At 43.7% G+C, this 21,927-nt stretch overlaps 1 protein-coding gene across 2 annotated transcripts in view; it reads left to right on the top strand.

Annotated features, from left to right (window-relative positions):
* The first annotated feature begins 348 nt into the window (after nt 1-348).
* pappaa (pregnancy-associated plasma protein A, pappalysin 1a) overlaps nt 349-21,927 on the top strand; it is an 82,314-nt gene continuing 60,735 nt past the window's right edge. For both annotated transcript variants that reach the window (XM_086152128.1, XM_086152127.1), the window contains exons 1-6: nt 349-1,526; nt 6,834-7,938; nt 15,809-15,954; nt 16,251-16,544; nt 16,892-17,084; nt 17,693-17,814. In XM_086152128.1, the coding sequence (XP_086008254.1) occupies nt 1,136-1,526; nt 6,834-7,938; nt 15,809-15,954; nt 16,251-16,544; nt 16,892-17,084; nt 17,693-17,814 (2,251 nt within the window). In that variant the 5' untranslated portion in view covers nt 349-1,135. The remainder of the gene's footprint in view (nt 1,527-6,833; nt 7,939-15,808; nt 15,955-16,250; nt 16,545-16,891; nt 17,085-17,692; nt 17,815-21,927) is intronic.

The following is a 21,927-nucleotide window of genomic DNA, read 5'->3' as shown; positions in this document are numbered from 1 at the left end:
GGGGAGAATTACCGTCAGTGAGAGTTACCTACCTGTGCGACTTCCCACTTAAAAAAAAAGAAAAAGAAAAAAAAGGGGGGGAGAAACAGCCCAGGAACATTTGAAACATGAGTTGTTCTTAAAAAGACTTGGGTCGGGTGGTGGTGGTGGTGGTGGTGGCGGCGGTGGGGGGAGAAACTGCCTCTGAAGCGGACGGCGAGCTCCGACTCCTCCGAGTGTTTGTGCTCCTGCAGCCCAGCGAGGACCGCGATGCTTCCCGCCTCTGCGGCTCTCCATCCCCGCTCCACCGCTCAGCCTCTCCACATCCGATAGTACAACTTTTTTTTTCTGCACACAAATCCGAGTGGGGCAAGTTTTTTTTTTTTTTTTCTTATTTTATTTTATTTTTTTAATTTATTTTTGGATATCGCTTTCGATCACCGTTTTTATTTTTTATTTTATTTTTATATATAAATATTTTTTTTTTACACCTCTTATCCACTGTTAATAAATATGAGAGGTCGCTTTGTTGTCACTTTTCTTTGGGATTTAATGTGTGCCATTTCTCATGCCGTCCTACGGGTGGGAGAAGGAAACAACAAAAAGGTGTGACAAGAGCCTGGCGGACAACTGTGGATCTGTGCGAGTAACTCCTACCGTCCAAAAGGGGGGATGAGGGGGGCAGCGGCTGGACCCCCCTCCTGATTGATCACTTATTAGTCATCCCTTTGGATAAATGGGACCCTATGAAAAGGCACTGTGGAATACATACATGAATCAAATATTCCCGTGTCCCCTGAATGTCTCCAGAGTAGTTTTGACTTAAGAGAGGGGGGTCGTGGCTTAGAATTATAAGGAGTGAGAGAGAGACACAGAGAGAGAGAGAGAGAGAGAGGGAGAGAAAAAAAAACAGCATAGCTTTATGGGTTTATTTACGGTTTGACATTGTGCCGCTGTAAAAAAAAAAAAAAAAAAAAAGAAAAAAAGAAAAGAAAAAAAGAGGGGAAAACTCGAGAGGAATCCAAAGAGGAGAACATTCTGGACATACATTTTTTTTCTAGTTTCTTTTATTTCTTCTACTACTACTACTACTACTACTACTACTTCTTCTTCTTGTTTTATTTGTTGTATTTTTTTATTTTTTTTTTTTGAAAAAATGAAACTTTGGACATCTCCCTGGGTGTCTTGCCTGGTGATTCTCATCCTGTGTTTTGGATCAGAGTGCGGGACGGTCCGGAGGAAGGGTAGATCCAAGAGGGAGTTGGTGCGCATTAGGGAGGCGAGAGCCACCATCCCAGGGGCTTGTGCCACACGCCTGCCCCGGGGCAAGCGCTCCCTGATCGGCTTGGAGCGGCGGGGGCTCCGCCAGCGTCGGCGCTCCTCGCAAGCGGAGGTGAATTCTCCGGACCGGGGGAGATCTGTCTACTTCACCGGCAGGGGAGACCAGCTGCGGCTGAAGCCAGGCGTGGAGATACCTAGGGGGAACTTCACTCTGGAGATGTGGATCAAACCGGAGGGAGGTCAGCGATCCCCCACTGTGATCGCAGGTAGGGAAAATCCTGCATTGTTGTTGTTGTTGTTGTTTTTTGTTTTTTTTTGTGGTGGGGACTTTTTAATTTTATTTTATTTTTTATATTGCATCCTCATGTTTTTTTGGGGGGGGGCTGGATGTGACAGTGGGTGTGAAACGTGCACGGGCGTCCCGGCAAACAAAAGCAACATGCAGTTTGTGTGAGTTGAGGACGAGTTCATCCATCAGACCAGACAATGATGTAATGCTCCGAAAAGTACAGCGGATCTTCCAGGTAGTGCAGTGGGGTCAGTGAAGATGTTGTTATACAGAGGGAGAGGGTTATTTATGAAATAAATAATAATAATAATAACGCATGCGTTTTCTGTCCTTTCCTCACAACCTGATGGGGATTGTTATTTTAAAAAAATCTTTTTGGCTCGTAAATCATGTCGGGATTGAAGGGGGTGTGGGGTAGGGGGGCACAGCATCCTTTGCGCGTCAGCCGCCGTGCGTAAAAAGCATAAAAAAAAGTGTCATTACTCCGCGCCGACTTGGCTATTTTAAAACTATGATGTCATAGGCGAAACTTTGGCGAGCGATACGTGGAGGCGCTCAAAGCTCGCAATTCGAGCTGCGATCTTCAGCAGTCCCCCCCCCCCCCCCCCCCCCCCACACACACACACACTCCATCCATCCACAATCGTCACCTTAGGATCGTATGAAGATGCCCATGGTTGTGTTTACGCAGCGGTGATGCGTTCACGGTCCGTCGGATATAACATGATCAATCACTTCCCTTAAATAAGAGTGGGGATATATCAACATCGTCATTTGTTGTTCTGCAGCCGTGCGTTAAGACGCGCCGGTGAGATGCAAAAAAAATCACACCGTGCATCCTCTGCTTCGACCACCGGTGCTCCTTTACGTTACTGGACGGTGTCCGTTGCGTCGCCTCGCCGATAGAGAGCGTTGCGCACAACCTTCCCACCGGCGCCGGCTCCATGCACCGTGCAGATGGCTGCCTCTGAACTGTTCTGAACTGAATTGAACCCGGTCCTCCTCAGCCTCCATGCAGGCTGCGCGTCCAAGGGAGGGAAGGGGGGGGGGGGGGGGGATAAACCATATGATCAAAATTTACTTCTATTTTCAATCTGTCTGCACCCCTATCCACACACACACACATGCCTCTAGTCACTAGTGCATATACACGTGCGTGTGTGAGTGAGTGTGTGTGTTGAGTACTATACTCTCAGCCAGTTGGCTGGGGCACAACTTCTGCAAAGCCATTTCCTTGTAAGTGTCTCCAATTGAGGAAGAAGGATGTTAAGGGTCTGGTGTGACCTGAGAGACTCCCAGGCCTACCAGGGACGGGCGCAGTAACAGAAACATCTGTAGCCGATGATTTAGTCCGGCGGGGTGACAAAAACACGCCGTCGCCTCTACCGCCGGGCGCCGTTTGGAACACACACACACACACACACACACCTCGTGACGTCCTTTTAATAGAAAGTGATCCGTAGTATTTATATCACCAGGCCCCGGCCAGGTGGCGTCACTGTGTTTTTGTTTGTGAGCGCATACGCTGCGTTCGCCGTAGGTCTAGACTAACCCATTACTATTCGCGCCCGCGTCTGCGTGCCAAAGGGGGGCCCCCGAAAGAGAGCAAATATGACGATCAAACAAATTCAATAAAGCCTAATCTTTTAAATCTAATTCAGGCCTCAAAAATCCCAGTGCCTTTCAAAGTGCCCCATCCTCTTGTTTTGATCCACAAAGTTGTTTGCAGCAGCTGTTTTTCTAGACGGTTGTTTTGATCAATGCGGTTTGTCCTATGCCCTCTCTCGTCTTCGGGCCCTGGATTTTCGGATTCGGGGAAACCGGGTGTCTTCGCGCCGTCCGATGAAGGGTCAAAGTGCCACGACTAGATATTTCATCCACATTCTAGACACATTCTGGTACAATTAATGACATTAACAGCTTCCCTCATAATAAAAGGTAATGTGGATGAATGTTGTTTTGCGCCTTTTGGCAGAAACAGGAAATACTGAATAAAAAGACCAAATAGCTGTTGCTTAATATTCCCTAACAGATCAAACAGTTGTCAAATGTTGTGAACTGTCTTCAGCCAGTATGGTCAGAATTGATACCAGGTTTAAAACATTTGAACTTTAGCAAAGGGTTTGTGCTCGCACACACACACACACACACACACACACAAACACACACACACATGCGCACGCACAGTCTCAATCAGAACATCAAGTACTGTGTCCCAATGTTATGCAAACTTTGTTGTGCCGTATTAGCCTTGTATCCAGGTCATGTTAAGTTGTACTGCATCAAAGGGAGAGCAAAACTAAATCACAAGGGGGAACTGAAGCCCTTTTCCATGACCTGCAGGGGGCCGATTATGTGCAGACGACTGCAGATTACCGATGCGATAACTGCTTTATCTCACCGCTGTCTTATCTGGCGTGATGATGTAGAGGTTAAGAACGAGTCTAGCTTGTTTAGGGTTGCCGGCTCTACTCCATGTGCGACCGGAGAATCGGTTGCACGGTAATCTTCGGAATACGCTTATTCAAATGGAATGCAGTCGGCCGGTGAGGAGTTAATGAGCGGTTTGATAATCCACGCCGTGCCTGTTTGTACGAATCAAAATGTTTTGGAATGTGAGAGTCCCCTTCGGTCGATGGGATTCAAATAATACGAGTCTAACGTGATACTTGGCCCTCGTCTATTTTTCATCGTATGGCTATCCCGTAGTGATTCAGTGTTTTGTGAGAATATTCATATATGATACATCTGCCAAAAAAGAAGAAGCCGTGATAATATATTCACTCAATGCGATTTTAAACACAATTTGGAAGTTGTCATTAAAGCGCAGCAAAGAACCTAAGGCCATCTGTTTTATGAACTCATACAATAAACAACTTATTCAAATTTTAATGGCGCATGTCTATTGTCCCAGTAAAATCGTAATATTTAAACTGATACTATTTTGCAAGAGAAAGAACTGTCACCCATATTAATATGTTGTAAAAGTCTCTAAAATCCAAATTTATGTATGGTTAACGGGACGGTTGTCCTTCCGACGGCGATTATCGGTTCTCGGATGAGTTTCAACGCAGATCGAACTCTTTCGCCCTCAACGTTTACGAACCTTTAAACGGTGTTGTCCGACAATATCGATTCGAACTCGATGGCGATGCCCTTTACGTAATCAGAAGCTTTAAGGGTTTTTGGCGAAATATCAGTTGATTTTCGTTTTCATTGTCTAGTATAGTGACGCTAATTGATTTTGAAAAATGCCTCTCTTTGACATTTTAGAGCAGCTATAAAGTAAACGGACCTTTTCATTGTTCCCTCCCTCCCCTTTTTCTTTATCAAGTCTTTGTGACTTTTTTTTTTTTTCTTTGTGTGTGTATATGTATGCGTGTGTTTGCTTTTTCCTCATCCCGTGTGTGTTTTTCTTGGAGGAAGACAAATGGCGAGTGCGAAGTGCGAAAAGGTTTGCCTTTGAACACGGCAGGGAAAAAGCGCTCCGCCGTAACGTATGCAAATCCCATGTGCGTGTATGTGGCTTTCTAAGTGGACCATGTGTGTCCCTGTGTGCATACATAAGCAGTGTGTGTACGCATGTGTGTGTGTGTGTGTGTGTGTTGGTATGTTTATGTGAGCCCAACTGCTCACAGTGCAGGGTCTGGAAAAGTGTAGTGTGTTAGATTAATTGAGCATGGCAGAATTATGACAGCTGTTTACACTAGGAACCCTACGAGCATTTTAGCACACCTTTTAGCCTTGAGTGCACTAGCTGACAGATGGAGGGCTTTTTCCTTCCAGTATAGCGAAAAGCCTGAAAACGTCACACTCCAAAGACCTGACCTCGATGCTGAACTCAGTTCTTGCTCTTTGAACATTAGTCCAATAAAATACCTAGTTAATGAATGTATACTGGTCCAGTGAGTAATGCATTGAATTCAGAAAGTTATCACTGGGATCACCTTGGCTGGACCCTCATCCCGGACTCAGGTACCCCCGATAGCGGGGGAAAAAAAAAAAAAAATCGTGTAAAGGGAGCGATGCAATTACAAAAAAACATATCGTTTTCAACTGCTCTTAGAGTAGCGGAGAGGGAAAAAAAAAAAAAAAGGAAGATATATACAGGTTTTTGATGAAGAAAGGGCACAGTATACAGGCCGGGCGTGCAGGTCACAGAGTAAATTGTGGATGTGATTGCCAGCTCAAAGTTTTAAGTGCTTCTCTGATACTTGTAAATCTTAGGAATGTATTGTTGGAACGGGACTGGAGTCCATCTCTCTCTCTCTTTCTCTCTCTCTCTCTCTCTCTCTCTCGCTCTCCCTTCCCAGATTCACCTGTGAACACACAGAGTCTCTCGAGCCGAGATGGGCTCCGTGAGACACGCCAGTGTGCTTTTTTTTTGAATCCGAGAACCCCGACTAGACCGTATGAATAAATGCAACATAGTCACGAACGTGCATTCAGCAACCCGAACTTGCGCGCCGGCACATACGTACCTCAACAAGCACTAAACAAACAAACAGTTAGCATTCAGAGATCCCCTAAGAAGTGAAAACACATTACCATGCTGAAGCTGACATACATGGTCCAAGTGAAACAGGAAAAAGGTGTTTTGGTGCCTCTACAAAAACAAGGCTTCAGCAGAAAACTAGCCTTTTCTGGCTACCTCACTGGCAAGGGACATTTACACGAACAACTTTAAATGCACTCAGTGTTCACGAAAAGACTATATAGAGAGATTTCCATGGAGTCTCCCTTAGCTAAATATGCACTTCAACCCAATTTCCAGGACAACATGCCCTTAGATATAAAAAGATATGTATATCATATTTATGTCTTCGCTCCATAATCTCCACCATATGATGAGTGTGTGCTGGAAATAACACTGAAGCGCTTGTGAGGAAAATGTGAGGGTGGTTCAAGACTCAACTCAGTCATTCCCTAATTTGACACCGAGCGCGATAAACGGAAACTAACGTTAAATCGGTATTTTCATTTGATCTCCCTTTGATTTTCTTACCGTCGCTTCTCACCGGTGCGACCGCTTGGTGTTTTAAAGGTGCCGAGCATCTGATACTCTTGTGTTGACAACACGACTCTGTCGTGACATGTTATTCTCGTCGCTGACGATAGTTTGTCCGGTAAATGACATCCCGCGGAATGAATATTGATCCTATCTATTGCTTTGCTGATGGTGCCGGATGATGGCTGCGCTTCCAGCTAATTTTGCAAATTGACTTACATGGAAATATGCACACGTGTATTAATTGTGTTCTATCTCTCCCCCCCCTCCCCACAGGCCTTTACGACAAATGTTTCTATGCGTCCAGCGACCGAGGCTGGCTGCTTGGCATCCAATCAGTCAGTGAACACGGGAACCGCGACCCTCGTTTCTTCTTCTCCCTCAAAACTGACCGCGCCCACAAAGCGACCACTATCCACTCCAACGCTCGCTACGTGCCCAACAAGTGGGTGCACGTGGGTGTCACGTACGACGGCATCTACATGAAGCTCTTCGTCAACGGCGCCCAGGTGGGCGTCAGTCGGGAGCAATCGGGCGACGTTTTCAGCCACCTGACCAAAAAGTGTAAGGTGCTGATGATCGGAGGAAATGCGCTGAATCACAATTACAGAGGGGCAGTGGAGAGGGTGGGTCTGTGGAGGCAGGCGAGAGGGCAGAGGCAAATCATCAGGGAAATGCAGGGCCACGAAGATCCTCAAGATCTACCTCAGCTGGTCATCCGTGAAACATTCGAGCACCCGGGACGGAAGTGGCTCACCGTGAAAGACGGTACCTTTCCTCAACCCGAGCAGAGAGGAGGGGGGCGTTCGGGCGTCCTGCACGCCGGCGGTGTCGGACACGCGGAAGGACTCTTGGACACGACGCTGGAGCCTCCTACGTGTGGTCAAACCGTTTGCGACAACGTGGAGGTCATTAAAAACTACAACCAGCTCTGGAGCTTCCGTCGGCCGAAGAAAGTGCGATATCGCGTGATAAATATCTGGGACGACACGAGGACGAGGCCGACCGTATCGGACCACCAGATCAGCTTGCAGCACCAGCAGCTAAACGATGCCTTCAGCCCCTACAACATCTCATGGGAGCTCAGTATTCACAACGTGACTAATTCCTCCCTCCGTAACCGGTTGATCCTGGCGAACTGTGACATCAGCAAAGTTGGCGACGACGCGTGCGATCCCGAATGCAACCACACCATGACGGGGTTCGACGCGGGGGACTGCATATCCGGCCACCTGAGCCGCTGCCCAAAACACAAACAGGGGAACGGCGAATGTAACTCCGAATGTAACTGGGAAAACTTCTCCTACGACCTCGGCGACTGCTGTAACCCCAACGTTACGGATGTGACCATGACGTGCTTCAACCGCTCCTCGCCGCACAAGTAAGATCCCTTTCTCGTACGTCTCGGGGACGGTCATTCTCTTTTGTAGTTGTTAAATTCACCAAAAAGCTTAAAATAACCACAACATTCCTCGCTTAATTTGATACTTTTTTTTTCGGTAGACGTGATTGAATAATTTTGGTCAACCAAATCCGCACATGCCTAGAGTAAATCAAACAACAAATATTTCCATACACATGCCCCAGAAGAGAGTTTTAAATGTCTCGTCCTACTGTTTCCCGACCACTGGGGCTGAGGCTGAGTGTAACTCAACCTCCAGCCTGTGTGGCCTGGGAAATCCTCCGGGGCCGGCTAGTCCAATCTAGCCTTGGCCTGGTTCAATCAGTGTTCCACACTTTTTGCAGGGCGAAACAAACGCAACAGGATTACTTTCCTGGTAGCAAATGCACAGGCGAAACCGTTCATTTTTTTTTTTTTTTTGTATCCATTTTTCAACAACCCTCCCCACCTTTTTCTACTCTGTTTCCTATACCCAGTGGTCCTAATTAAGCTGGGTTGATTGGAGAAGGGAGTTGGTTTGGAAAGAGTGAGATTGTAAACAGAGTGCAAGAGCAAATAGAGGTCAGAAAATAGAGTCCACTATGGCTTTTTTTTTTTTTTTTTTTTTTTTTTGCTCGTAGCGATGGAAATTATTTCAAAGACACACTACTCTCTCCAGGAAACCACTGAGAGACATGTTTCCTGAGGAGGCAGGTATGGGTCGCTAAACACGGGTGCCTGATAGATTTTTCCAGCGAAAAACAGTGAAGTCAGTTTGGCTGACTCTCCCAGGTGAGACGTCGTGTTTTTTTCTATACGTCCGCGTCGGAAGACTATAGAAGCCCTCCGTGAACGCAGGAGGATATTTTTTTTTTTGTTTGTTTTTGCGGTAACCCCTCTGTGGGTTGTAGATGATGAGTAAAAGCTGGCAGAAGAGCATAAATCTTTGGAATTTGCTGTAATAAGTTTTGTGCCAGACCTCCAATACCAGGATTGTTTGTTTTTTGGTACGCTGAAACTCAACACGGTAGACTGAGACATGTTTGTGGACAATGCAGGGAGTCTCTACGGCCGTGGCGGCGAGCGGGTGAAAAATGACATCCGCGCAGATGTTTGCCAGAGTTTCCTGTCACCGTCATGCGGGGACAAGCGGAGCGGAGAATACGAGCTCCGGTGCAGGGGACCAATCGAGAACTTTCTGATATGAATTTAGGAATCAAAGCGGGCTGTTTTTAATCACAGCTGAGCTGGAAGAATTCTCCGTTTGGCAGTGCCCTGATGTTTATAATAACCGCTAAATAGCTAAATAATGACATCTAATTAACAACATCACAGGGTAAAAGCAGGTGGGTTTGCCACTTCTTCCATCTCACAATTGCCACTGCATCCCTTCCAGCTGACTCATCATTAGAAGGCCATTCATCAACCGGTGGGCAATCTACCTAATTTTAGACATTAGCGATTGGCAAAACACTTGCCGTCGCAATGCTCAATCCCCGCAGGTATTTGAAAGATGGGCACGCGAATGGAAGGATACCCGCATGAGCGCGAGCGAGCGAGCGAGACAGATAGAGGACAGAAGTATTTTCATTCAGAATAGATCTAATCTGGCCAAGTGGTTGCTTATTTTGCTGTGATTATGGCATGTCTGGAGAGACTTGTGCTGAGCGGCGCTACAAACATTTTGCATTCCACCTTAATTATGGAATTCTGCATGAACAATGTGCTTTGTTTGCAAGGGAACAATGGATGTGAAGTCCTGATTTTTTTTTTTTTTTTTTTTGTGAAAGGATTTCTGTCTGTTACCACTTACGCCTGGTGTTTTCAAAAGTCTGGCTAGCATAGGGAGCGGGCAGGTCTGTGGTCCTGTCGCAGTTTCTCCAATCTGAAAATACCGTTGATAATAACCCCCTGCTTCTCTCTCTCTCCATTTCTCTGCCTGCGGAAATATTCTGCGTCGTTTTCACAAACATTTTGTTGACGCTTTTTATGGTTTCGGTGGTATGTGATGTTATCTGTCTGCATGTATTTTTAAGGCTGAAACTTCCTCTGGCTGGAGCGAGGGACCTCGCGGTGGTGGCCTCCAGTGTAGAAAGTCATACGATACAAGGACGCAAAAATCAAGTTTGGTGAAATTGTTACTAGATAGAAGCTCAGTCCGCCGGTGTCGGCATGAGCGAGATGGTTTTATGGATTGAAAAACAAAACTAGAGGCTCGTACTTTCTCACAGATTAATGCAATATTCCGAACCTCATGACTGTCTGTTTTCGTTTGTCTCCAAAATTTCAGTTTTATTTAGTGCGGCGAAGAACCCCGAGAGGTGTTCCAAAGACAAATCTGCATCCTTTTCCAATACCGATAATTCCGAGTGTTATCAAGCTTTTCGATTTGACCCATCCAACTTTACGGCGTGGAGCATCTTCTTTGAGTTTGACTTTGAGCGCGTGAAATTAAAATGTTTTTTAGAAAACACCTTTCAGCCCAAATCAAGATGGATACGCAAACTTTGAAAAGGTGGATAGCGGGACCTTTTCAACCTCAATATGTTTTTGGGAAATGAAGTTTCTGGCCTGGCTTTGTTAGAGGCTAATAGGTCATCCGTTTTCCCTTGGCCTCTGTCTCTCTCCTCCAGAGTCAATACCCCTCACTGTGGCAGCTTGATGGATGGACCACCCTTTCCCTCTCCTTCACCCCCTCTCCCTGCTGTATTTTAGCTTAGTGCAGGGAGCTAATCTCCAAGGCCCTTGACTTGGGTGTTTTACAGTTGGTCGTCTAAACCATTAAGCCCCCGTCCCATAAAACATAATGGAGTGCTTGGGCGTAAATACCAGGACTTTGCACTTCCACTTTAAAGCTATAGCGCAATTATTAAAGCACCTGTTGTTGAGATTTCACCTGTGCTCTCAGCACGACTGACAGAGGGCCTTTCGCCTTCGCTAAGAACCACGTGAATAGGCAGTCGCGGGAAGTTGCGGCTTACTCCGACGGGATCGTTCGGCCCCGGGTGCTATCGGTGGCTTTGCATTACACGGGAAGAAAATCACTTGATACCGCCTCGGCTACGGCTACGCGATTTGACTCGGAATGTTCTTCCCGCACGGCACGAGAGAGTTTTCTCCCGATTGCTTCCTTGCGAGCGTCTCCGTTGAAATAGTAGAACCAGAGAAGCACGGATGGCAAGAAAAAGGAAGAGATTAATGTCGGCTTTAGGGTCGGCATTGAGCGACGCGGTGCCAGGGGAGCCCACTTCATTTTTTTCAGTTTTCTCGGTCCGGTTCACCTCTGGACGAACGTATTCAGGACGCATTTTTCCCATTATGTGGAATAAATATACCACAGAAACAAAGAGGTGAAGTAATAATCCTCCATTTCAATGTGCATCAGATATAATAACACTCGTATGTTGCAGACTCCTGGATCTTATTACAAGTTTTCTGCACTCACCTTACCCCCCCCCCCCCCCCCCCCCCCACACACACACACTTTATTTTGCAAGAACAGTTGTTTGAAAAGCAGTGCGGTTGAATGCATGGAAAATTCTCTCACCACCCCAGTGGCTCATCGCTGCAAGAAAACATGTATGATGAGAAGTAAGGGGGGTGGATAGGGGGACAATGGGAATGGGGGGCGGGGAGGGGGGGATAGTTGAGGGTTGTGTGAGAGGGAACACCGGGGGCCAGATAAAGCAGGGCAAAAGGTCATCACGAGCAAGAGGTTTTGACTAAGATGTGGATGGACAGATGTAAAGTGAGTGTTGGAGAGGTCCGAACTATATTCTGCTTGCAAACCCCCCACCTTATGAAGCCGTTAGGTGCCTCTGCAGACTTTTTTACGGTGGCAGCCGATCAAGGCTTCCACCACATGTTTATTGGATAGCGCTTAGAAATGCAGAACATATGCGCTCATACATGCGAAATAGACAACTAAAGGATCTCTCGACAACACCTTAATCTCTCCTCCTGTGCATTCACCGTGCGCGTGATGCACGTTTTTTTTTTTTTTTTTTTTTTTTTCATTCTTCCGAAATGGCCCGGGGTGTCATAATAATCAAACTCGGATTTGTTCGACTGCGACCCCACAATTCGCTGCTGACTTGATCATTTCAGCATTAAAAAACCCCTTTGACTCTTTCCCAACCCCGCGTATGTCCAAAAACTCCGGACAAATATTTTCTAAGGAAACAAAGAAAATTCCTGAAATAATTAGGAAGTGAGACTTTATGTTTTCTGGTCTTCTTTCCTCTCCTTCTACCTGGGCCCCATTCGGTGCCCCCAGTTGCTCTCACATAGGATTGAAAAAAAAAAAAAGAAAAAGCCATTTGCAACACTGACCACTTTATTCAAAACGTCTGTTTTTGAGGGAACACTACATCTTCACTGTTCCGCTCCCATCCAGCTCGTGATTAGAGGCAGACTTGTCCAGCGAAGGTTGTGGCGATGTTATGAAACTTTTTCTTGTGTCACTGCACATGAAATGTACATTGGCAGTAACTTTAGCAGGCTCGTCGCGGAGGGAGAGTTTTCTCACTGGCGTAAATTCCTCCCGAGCGCTGCCAAACACCACTCTTACCGACTTTTAAACTGCTTCCTTCAGGCAACATTGAACATACGCTATTAGACAGCTCGGTTTTTTACATTTCAATGTTAATATTTTATGCTGACACTGGCTTCAAACATGGAACTATCAACCAAAATAAGGGGGAGGGAAAAAAAAAAGCACATTGGTGAAGCAGCCACGTTTTAAGTGCTTTTATAATACAGTAAAAATGAATGGCTGCATGCCTTAGCACCAGCTTCTAGAGATTGGTTCAAAATGTGAGTTAGTATTTCTGATTTAGTAATTCATTCATTTTCCATCCCTTATCCTGGGGGTGTGACGTCAATGCAGGCTCCCCTGGATCGATCACAGGGCCACATATAGAGACTTATACCGCTCACTCTCTCATTCTCCCATCATAAATAGATATACAATCATTCACTCATTCATTTACACACAAGGAAGGTCTCCATTTGAACTTACTTTGTGTTTTTGGACTGTGGGAGGAAATTGGAAAACTCGGAGGAAAACAACATGCAATCCACACCTGCTGGAATTGAACCAGGGACCCTGTTGCTGTGAGACTAATGCGCTAAATCAGCCCTGAATTAGTCATATTAATTTTAACTGAAATCAAGGAACAGCTAAAAGGCGCCTTCTTCATAAAACCAAAAAAAAAAAAAAGAAACAGGTATAATGTAACAAATCAAAAGCATCCTATTTTATACAAATAAATCAAATTAAAGGTGCTGAAATGATGATTGTCGCCAGACAATTCTCTAAAATGAAACAGAAACAAGGTTATTCGGGTGATTATTATAGCACGACGTAGCATCCCCACTGGAAAGCACTCAGCCATGCCAGTGTCACACATTATCATGATTCACACCAAACACACACTTTTTTTTTTTCTTTTTTACTCACAACATGATTCATTCTTTCTCTCCGTTCTTCTTTTCACTTCATTTCATTTTATCCATGCTAGTTTGCCAACACATACAAACTAAGACCCTTCCCATCATCCCTGTAATTAAAAGTTTTAGTCACAGAAACGCTAACAGAAAAGTGCCAATGTCCTTTAGTTCCTTTGGTCCGTTTAGACACCAAAGTGTATCGGCGCTGTTTAATGCACGTTTAAACCGAGATGAGAAACACTGAACCGTGGCCGAGTGCTGTGGTCGGAAGGACATTTCAGACGTTTGTCAACTTTCTCAGCCTCCCGGGGGCAGGTGTCGCGGCGGCTTGCCATGTTTTATCCTCGCCGACGTCGCACTTAATCTTATGATCCAAGACGTACGAATAAGAGTGTGAATATCGAGGCGGGCAAGTGGGTCACACAAAATAGGTCAAAGCAGAAGAAGAGGATCTATTCTGTGATAGTAAGATTGTGTTTTTATTTCTGAGAACTGTTTTTGTATCAAATTTTCTGTCTATTTCCAAGGGCTGTTAATGCCAGAGGACAGGAATAAACTGACACTTCAGCATATGCAACAGATTATTGTCTCTTTCAAGTGATGACTGAGCTTGCTGGTGCCGTTTGCCAGGGCCACCAGCCAGGCTTTTGGAGAACAATGTGTTTGATGTATTCACAAGATGAATGACAGTTTCACTGCTGGAAAGGTATCTCAGTGATTGCTGTTATTAGTGATGCCTTCAGTATTTTTAGGGCTGGAGACCGAACATTTTATCATGCGCTGAAAGGCAAAAGTAAAGAATAATACACATAACAAATGAAACATAAAAAGAAGAAATGAGCTCACATTGTTATATTGACTAGTTGTGTTTAAAGCCTGTCATTGGAAGAGAAAGTTTACTATCAGGGTGATGAACATATCTTGTATTGCGTAGGTACAACACAATTATCTAACAAATAATTTCGACTCATCTCCCATCAAAATACCTGTTAAATGCAGTGACGGAAAATATTCAAAGCTCTTTGACGGAGCGTCAATAGTCAGTTCCTGCATCAACACCTGACTCGTGAGTTTTATAAAAACATTACTTATGAGTGTAGAGTGCACAATATACGAAAATATGCACGGGCTGAAAGATCAATATCCGCTGTTTATGTTCAACCTGGACGTTGAACATAAACAGACCCAATCGACGGAGTTGACTGAGTTTATATACCAATCAGAATAGCTGCTTTCGGCCTCAGCAAACTTGTTTGTGGATATATGAATATGTGCGCGCATGTACGCATGGATACCTGTATGGATGTGTGTGTTTATGCATATTTGTGATGTGGGTGTGTGTATTTATGTGTATAGATATCGATACCTTTTTTTTATTCTTATTTTTTTTCAAATTTCATTTTATATTAATTTATTGTATTTTTTAAACCCAGCAAGGACAGTCCTGTCATAAACAATTTGGTGGCCTTTTTTTTTTTCCCATATTTGGATCCCAGCACAATGCCCTTGCCACTTAATTCAATAATTCTACAATCACTCTGCCAGTTTGAAAAGCAATCGCATTGACTTTTATACTTGAGGAAACTCTGAATCTTACCGGGGGTATAGACATGTCCTAAAGTGAGAAAGCCAAGGATGTTGACTTATTGACTTATAGCCTGCATGTACTTACTTTCACTCAGCTTTTCCAGAGGTTGTGCTGATGTTGCTTTACATAGAAATATCTATCTATCTATCTATCTATCTATCTATCTATCTATCTATCTATCTATCTATCTATCTATCTATCTATCTATCTATCTATCTATCTATCTATATTATATATATGCATATGATAAGTATCTATGCATATATATATATATATATATATATATATATGCTTATATATGTGAATTTTACCTGTATACCTGTAAAATGTATACATGTATACCTACACACATGTACACATACATATATGTATATACGTGTGTTTATGTGGGTGTCTGTGTATATATATATATACAAATATATATATGTATGCGTTCCAGTTAATGTTTTGTAAGGCCTTTTGTGTCTTTACTAGAGTCGATAAGGGCCATATAAATGCAGTCCATTTACTTTTTAACAGGTCTTATTTGTAAGCCCGGGCTACGGTGAAATCTATATTCATGAGAAGTGGACTATTTTCATTCTAAAGCTATTATCTTGAATGGGTAAATGGGCTTCATTTATACAGCACTTTTCTACCTTAGCGGTACTCAAAGTACTTGGGGGGGAAATTTGGGGCTCAACGTCCTGCTCAGACATTTCATCATGACCTCTGGGGGAATGCAAAATTAAACAAATCAACTTACTCGATGGCCACTGTACCTCCCGTGTCATGCCACCCACCCGGCCTAAATAATTCTGGTCTGCCTTCATTTTTTTTTCTTTCTCACAGAGCTTATTTGGATGTGAAGGAGCTCAAGGAAATTCTACGTTTGGATGGCTCAACTCACCTGAACGTCTTCTTTGCTAATTCCTCTGACGAAGATCTGGCAGGGGTTGCCACTTGGCCCTGGGACAAAGAAGCTCTCACACATTTGGGTAGACCAAAAAAAAAAAAAAAAAAAACTAGAAATAAAAAATGCATGCATCAACAATCAAATTCAGACGCATAAGAACTTGCACACACCCCTTCTTTGACAGCTCGGATTGTTGATTTAGTGGAATTCCAGTTCAAGCCCCGAGCAGTTTCTGTCTTCATCACTGCTCAAACAGTGAAGATGATAATGAAGCTGAGGCGGCATGAATTATGCATCGTCTAATTTTGTCTACAGTTACATGATTACTTCATGTTTACGTCACGCACAACGGTATCTTTTTCTTCGATATTTCCTCAGGCGGAATTGTGCTCAACCCTTCCTTCTACGGTACATTTGGTCACACGGACACCATGGTTCACGAGATCGGTCACAGTCTGGGGCTCTACCATGTGTTTCGGGGTATATCGGAGATCGAGTCGTGCAACGACGCGTGTTTGGAGACCGAGCCCTCGATGGAGACCGGCGATCTGTGCGCGGATACCAACCCCACACCCAAATACAAAGGTTGCCATGATCCCGAGCCAGGCAACGAAACATGCGGCTGTCCACATTTCACACACACGCCGTTTAACAACTACATGAGCTATGCAGGTAAGACCCGAGCCACTTTTCTATTTACCTGCCCACATACCACAGTATTCCCATCACATGCATAAACAGACACGGAGAGATCACTGCTGAGGAATTCATTGACAATGTGTGCATACTGAGACATGTGTGGAATTTAGCAGGGACATTTCATGGGGAAAAGGGAGGCAGCATGTCCTTTCATGTCCCCCACTTTGCGTAAATGTTTAACATTTTTCTGTTGTTTTAACAAATGGGGAGTAAACACAGATCCGAACGAGAACACAAGGTTTAGTCTGTTTATTTGATTGGCGTATGAGTCCAAAGCGCCGTACCAGACGCTCCCTCTGACTGACTTTATTTTCCTGCAGACGACGCCTGCACGGATTCCTTCACTCTGAACCAGGTGGCACGGATGCACTGCTACCTGGACCTCATCTACCAGACCTGGCAACCAGACTCCAAACCTCCGCCAGTGCCAATGCCCCCCCAAGTGGTTGAGCAGCATCATAACTCCATCACCCTGGAGTGGTTTCCACTGATTTCTGGACACTTTTACGACAGGTGAAATGAGCTTTCGCTCAACAGTCGTACGGATGGCGTTACTGAATACTTAAAAGGTTATCGTAGTAATAATACAATCAAATACATTAAAAATGAAGAATGCAATGTAGAGTGCATGCTTCTGCCAAAGCCGAAAGACAGAAAGGAAAAGCTATTTTTGTGAAATGTGTGCCCCGAGGTTCTTTTTTTGGTCCAGCCTCCGCCCTCCACCAAGTTCGGTTATATTTGGCCCGGCAGTTTTCGTCTAATCCTGATTAAAGTCAGATAGACACATAAACGGACAGATGGGTAAAGAGAGCTTTCACCAATGCTAAAGTTGAAAAAAAAAACTCAAATCCCAAAATTCGGTGGCCTCTTCCTTGGCCCATGCATTACCCAGGTTCTGTCAATTCGGTCAAGTCGTTTTTGCGTAATCGTGTCACACTAGACAGACACACTAACCACCAGCTGGTGGGGGGCTGAAAAGGGGGGGGGGGGGGCAACTTTTTCTAACCTTTAATGCGTAAAAATACTGTAACTCATTACCAAGGATATACATGTGCTTAGTTATATGTGTGTCATTGGCCGGTTTCTAAGTTGGTTGCTGTGCCTGACTCTTGATTTCCTAGAGAAGTGGGATCAATATGCGATAAATGCACGGAAGGGAGAGTTTTGCTGCAATATGCCTCCAACTCCTCATCCCCGCGACCCTGTGCCCCCTCTGGACACTGGTCTCCGCTCGAGGCAGAAGGTACAGCCGTTACACTAAATACATCATTTATTGAATGTTTTCACTTTGATGACTTTGGTAAATTGAGAGCTTAAGTGAAATTTGGGCACGTCACTGGAACATGCTAGTTTCTAGTGTTCTCACATTAATACGTTCCCCCCCCCCTCCTTTGCTTTCACCTTACACTAAATCTCAAGCTTAAGTCAGTTCCCTTGATTGCATCGTAAATTTAACTCCAGGACTTCACCACATCCACTGCTGTGATTTGAGGTTTGCCTTTGGTTGGCATTCTGAGTCAATACATCAACATGCAAACATTCTGGTGACTGACTCATCCCAAAAACACGCAAATGACCGGCCGTGGAACAACACTGGAAGATCACGAAGGTCTATTCCCCATGGATTGTGCACGATTTCCTTCTTATGACTCAGAACCAAAGTCAGTTTGAAAAACTCATGCCTCAGATTTAGTTTTCTGTTGAAAAATAGAAAGGTATTAAACAACAGTTAATGTCCACCAGAGGACTTTATCTCAACTGCTCATCCTTTGACAGTAAATCCAAATTTTAACAACTTAACATTTGGTATTCAAGGTGAGGTTAGAAAACAGGTCCCATCTGTGCACGTCTGATCGCTCCAACCAACTGGATATGCATGACTGAGCCATGCGCGACCGTGTTTCCGGGCATAATTAAATTATATGACAGTAATACCAATTACGGCATTCAAACTGTTGTACTCTATATCATATGCCTCATATCTGACACAATGCACAATTAAAGTCGCAAATTAATAGCTTGAAAAATACCCAAAACAAATCAACTTTACCGCAGTAATAAAAAATATGCACGTCGATTTTCCAGTAAATATCTCCAATGCTTTAGTGTGTCGCACGTCAGTAAAAGTGTAGCTACTGGTGGGAATGAATGTACAACTGCCAAAAAAAGATATAACCCTTATTGTATTATATTCTCAATCAGCGCAGATCAACCCTTCAGTTATTTAAACTTAAACAGAGAATTGATTCAGTGAATGAAGTTGCTATCTTCCTTCAGTTCATCAACTGAGGCTGCACGAGGAAATAAAACTCATCAAGACAACAGATTTCAGTAAAAAACCCAAAGTTGTCGGCACATCTATCAGATCATCCTCACGCTAAATGTCATCACAGTTGATTCTGTTATCAATAAAATGCATATTATGTGTCATCATATAATCCTTTATGCATAATCTACCTGAACCTGGTTTCTCCTGTACCAAACATTTGTTTTTTCTTTTGCAAGTGAAACATTTCCATCCCATGTTCTGTTCGAGCTCTTCCCGCCGTGTAAGACTGACGACAATAAATGCGAAATCTTTTCCAAAGCGGGCGAACCACCGACCAAAAGTCTTAATGAAACACTTCGGATTTATCACCGACCTTTATCCCCCAAAAATGAATAAATAAGAAATCTTCTCAACACATTGCCTTCCGCTTTAAACTCCTCCTCAGCAGAAGAAGAGATTGATTTAATCCGTGAGCACCATCAACTGAAGTCTATTCTTGGACAGCAGTCGGGTCGAGGCCTCTGATGAACCACTCTTATTTCTTTAAGGCAGTCTTATTGTGCTTCATGTACTTTGCTGCAGCGTTTTGTTGGATAAGCTTTTAATTCCTTGTTTTTATTGTGCGCAAAGTGATATGAATATTACATGTAAGAAAACAAAAAAAAAAACAAAAAACTTAGCAATCACAGGCCGGAAGAGTTGCAATCGAATCCCCTAGTTGCGCAATATCATGCGAACACATTGCGTTTTAGTGGAAAAGAAGGAGAAAGTGGGATCCGACAAAGTGACCGAGGTTCCTCTTCTTCGTCTTAATTATTTAAAATGAAACCGATTTGCTGTGTAAGCACGCCGAAGACACGCACACAGACACGCTCCCCTGACTCCCTCGAAAAAAAGTCGAGGAAGTTTTTGTCATTCTCTTATTCCGTGAATATAAACACATGAATGACTCTCCGCCGAGAGCTTGATGAAGAGCTCCTTTGTCTCGGTTTTACATTCGAGGCAATCAGTTAAGTAGACTGATATTTGGATTCGGGTTTTAATAACATGAGTAATAGCTGTACCCAACTTCAAATTCAGAGCGGCCTCTATTTTTCAAAAAACTTGGCTTTTAATTGATGTCGTACGGTATTTATTAGCACCACCTATGCAAGCAATTGATTATCTAAACGATGATAGAGCATCGCAGAGCCAATTCATGTAATGAGTTAAAATCTGGCAGCAGAATCGGTGTTTCGTCATCGTTCGGCCGGAATACTTGCAGTCCTTGTATCTCGCACTGTCTGTATACGTGTAAGTGTGAGATCTATAGAATATTTAAATTCACTTACTAACCTTACCCGAGCACTGACTATAGTGTTTGTACCAGAGGCAAGTCTGGGCTTGTCTAACATACTGTGTGTGTAAACTGTACTCAATTATCCCTTTTGGAAGAGGTCACTGTTTGTGTCAGCTCCCTATTCCTTTTTTTTTTTTTTCTACTTTGGCCAGCCTCTCGCTCGGTACACGGCTGCTGTTTTGGTGCATATTTCTCGACATTTATCATTTCCAGTTGATACTCCGGGTTTGCTGTGACTCCTGACAACGAACTACAAACACAGCTCCTGATAGTTGCATGTGTTGTCGGAGCAACGCGCTCATATTCTAACATAATACATGCTAACACATGGCACCTGTTAACTGAGAGCTTGTAAGGTCTGTCCTCACATTACATGAGTAGTAAATAGTATCAGGGTTAGAGCGAGGGAGAATGCCTCTCATAAATCTTGTATTGTATGCCCTGGGGAACTGCGGTAGGAGAAAGTATGAAGAATGAAACATAAAAGGCAAAAACAAAACAACAATGAAAAAATGTGGATTGTCATGGAAGTGGATTCAGGGAAGATAGGTTGGAAGCCACTCAAGAATTATGCTGTGTTAGCATCACTCAGAGGAAAGAATCCTGGGGTGATTCTGAACAGCGGCATGTATGAATGAAAGTGAAAGGTCAGGGGTATGTTGTTTTTTTTACTTCGGTTATAATTTCATTTTAGTCGTTTAAGTGGCTCGCGTCTGTAAAAATAAACGTTAAAAACTGACTCTAGTATTACCAGCCTACTGGTTCCAACGTAAAAAAAAAAGAAAAGAACCTCGGTCGTAAGAACGCCCGGTGACCGAACATATACAGTTTATGTCGCTAATGGCAACAAGGCTGCCCCTCATTTGCATATTCATTGGTTACCATCGAATACATTTTGCATGAAGTCGGAATATTTGACACGAGGTTGAAGCCCTCAAACTTTTTTTATTGTTTACATGACGGCTTTACTATACCGTGATGTATTATGTCATTCACATAAACAGGTTAACGTTTCACGCATAAAAACAGTGCAGTCTGCTTGGATGGCATCGACATCTGTTGGAAGTGAGCCCATTTGCAAAAAGAAAAAAACAAAAAAAGTTGCCATCCCCTTCAAAGCTGACCTTGTGATGAGATGCTGTTTTTGTATTGTGAATGCGGGTACAGAATATCTGAATTTGTTTAAAAAAAAAAAATGCAAAAACACAATATTAATCTTCTAACATTCATTTTCTGCAGGATTCCATTATCCGGACATGACACTAATCCCATTCAAGTATTTTCAAAGAATCGGATCCTGTCAGTTGAAAAAAAAAAAAAGACTTGGTAATTGTAAAGTCCATGAGGGGAATTAAGGCAATATTTGTTTTAGTATATTAATTTTTTAGTTTATTTAATTTCATTAATTTGTTAACCCCAATCACAAGCTGAGATACTTGAAGACTCCCAATACTTCCGGGCCTCTCATTTTTTTTAGGGAAAACAGTTTCATTATTTTTGAAACTTCATTTGTTTGACAAAATAACGCAAGTGATATGCACTAAGCAGTAGTCGTCTGTGTCATCTGCTCCATATATATATAAAAAAAAAAAACACACCAGATGCCAACAGCTATGACGGATTAGCCTCTGAAATACCCTGAATGCAACGTGATGTGGCATGGATTCCCCTGCTTGAGAGTGTCTATCTCTTCCATAAAGGATGTCTGTGAAGTGTCTGCGTGTATGTGTCTGTGCGTGTGTGTGTGT

Source organism: Fistularia commersonii, chromosome 9 (genome assembly GCF_037954325.1).
Source record: "Fistularia commersonii isolate RoL2024-O1a breed Wild chromosome 9, RoL_Fcom_v1.0, whole genome shotgun sequence".
Lineage (NCBI taxonomy): Eukaryota > Metazoa > Chordata > Actinopteri > Syngnathiformes > Fistulariidae > Fistularia > Fistularia commersonii.
The sequence above is the reverse complement of the archived record's forward strand: the minus strand, read 5'-3'. Positions and strand labels throughout refer to the sequence as shown.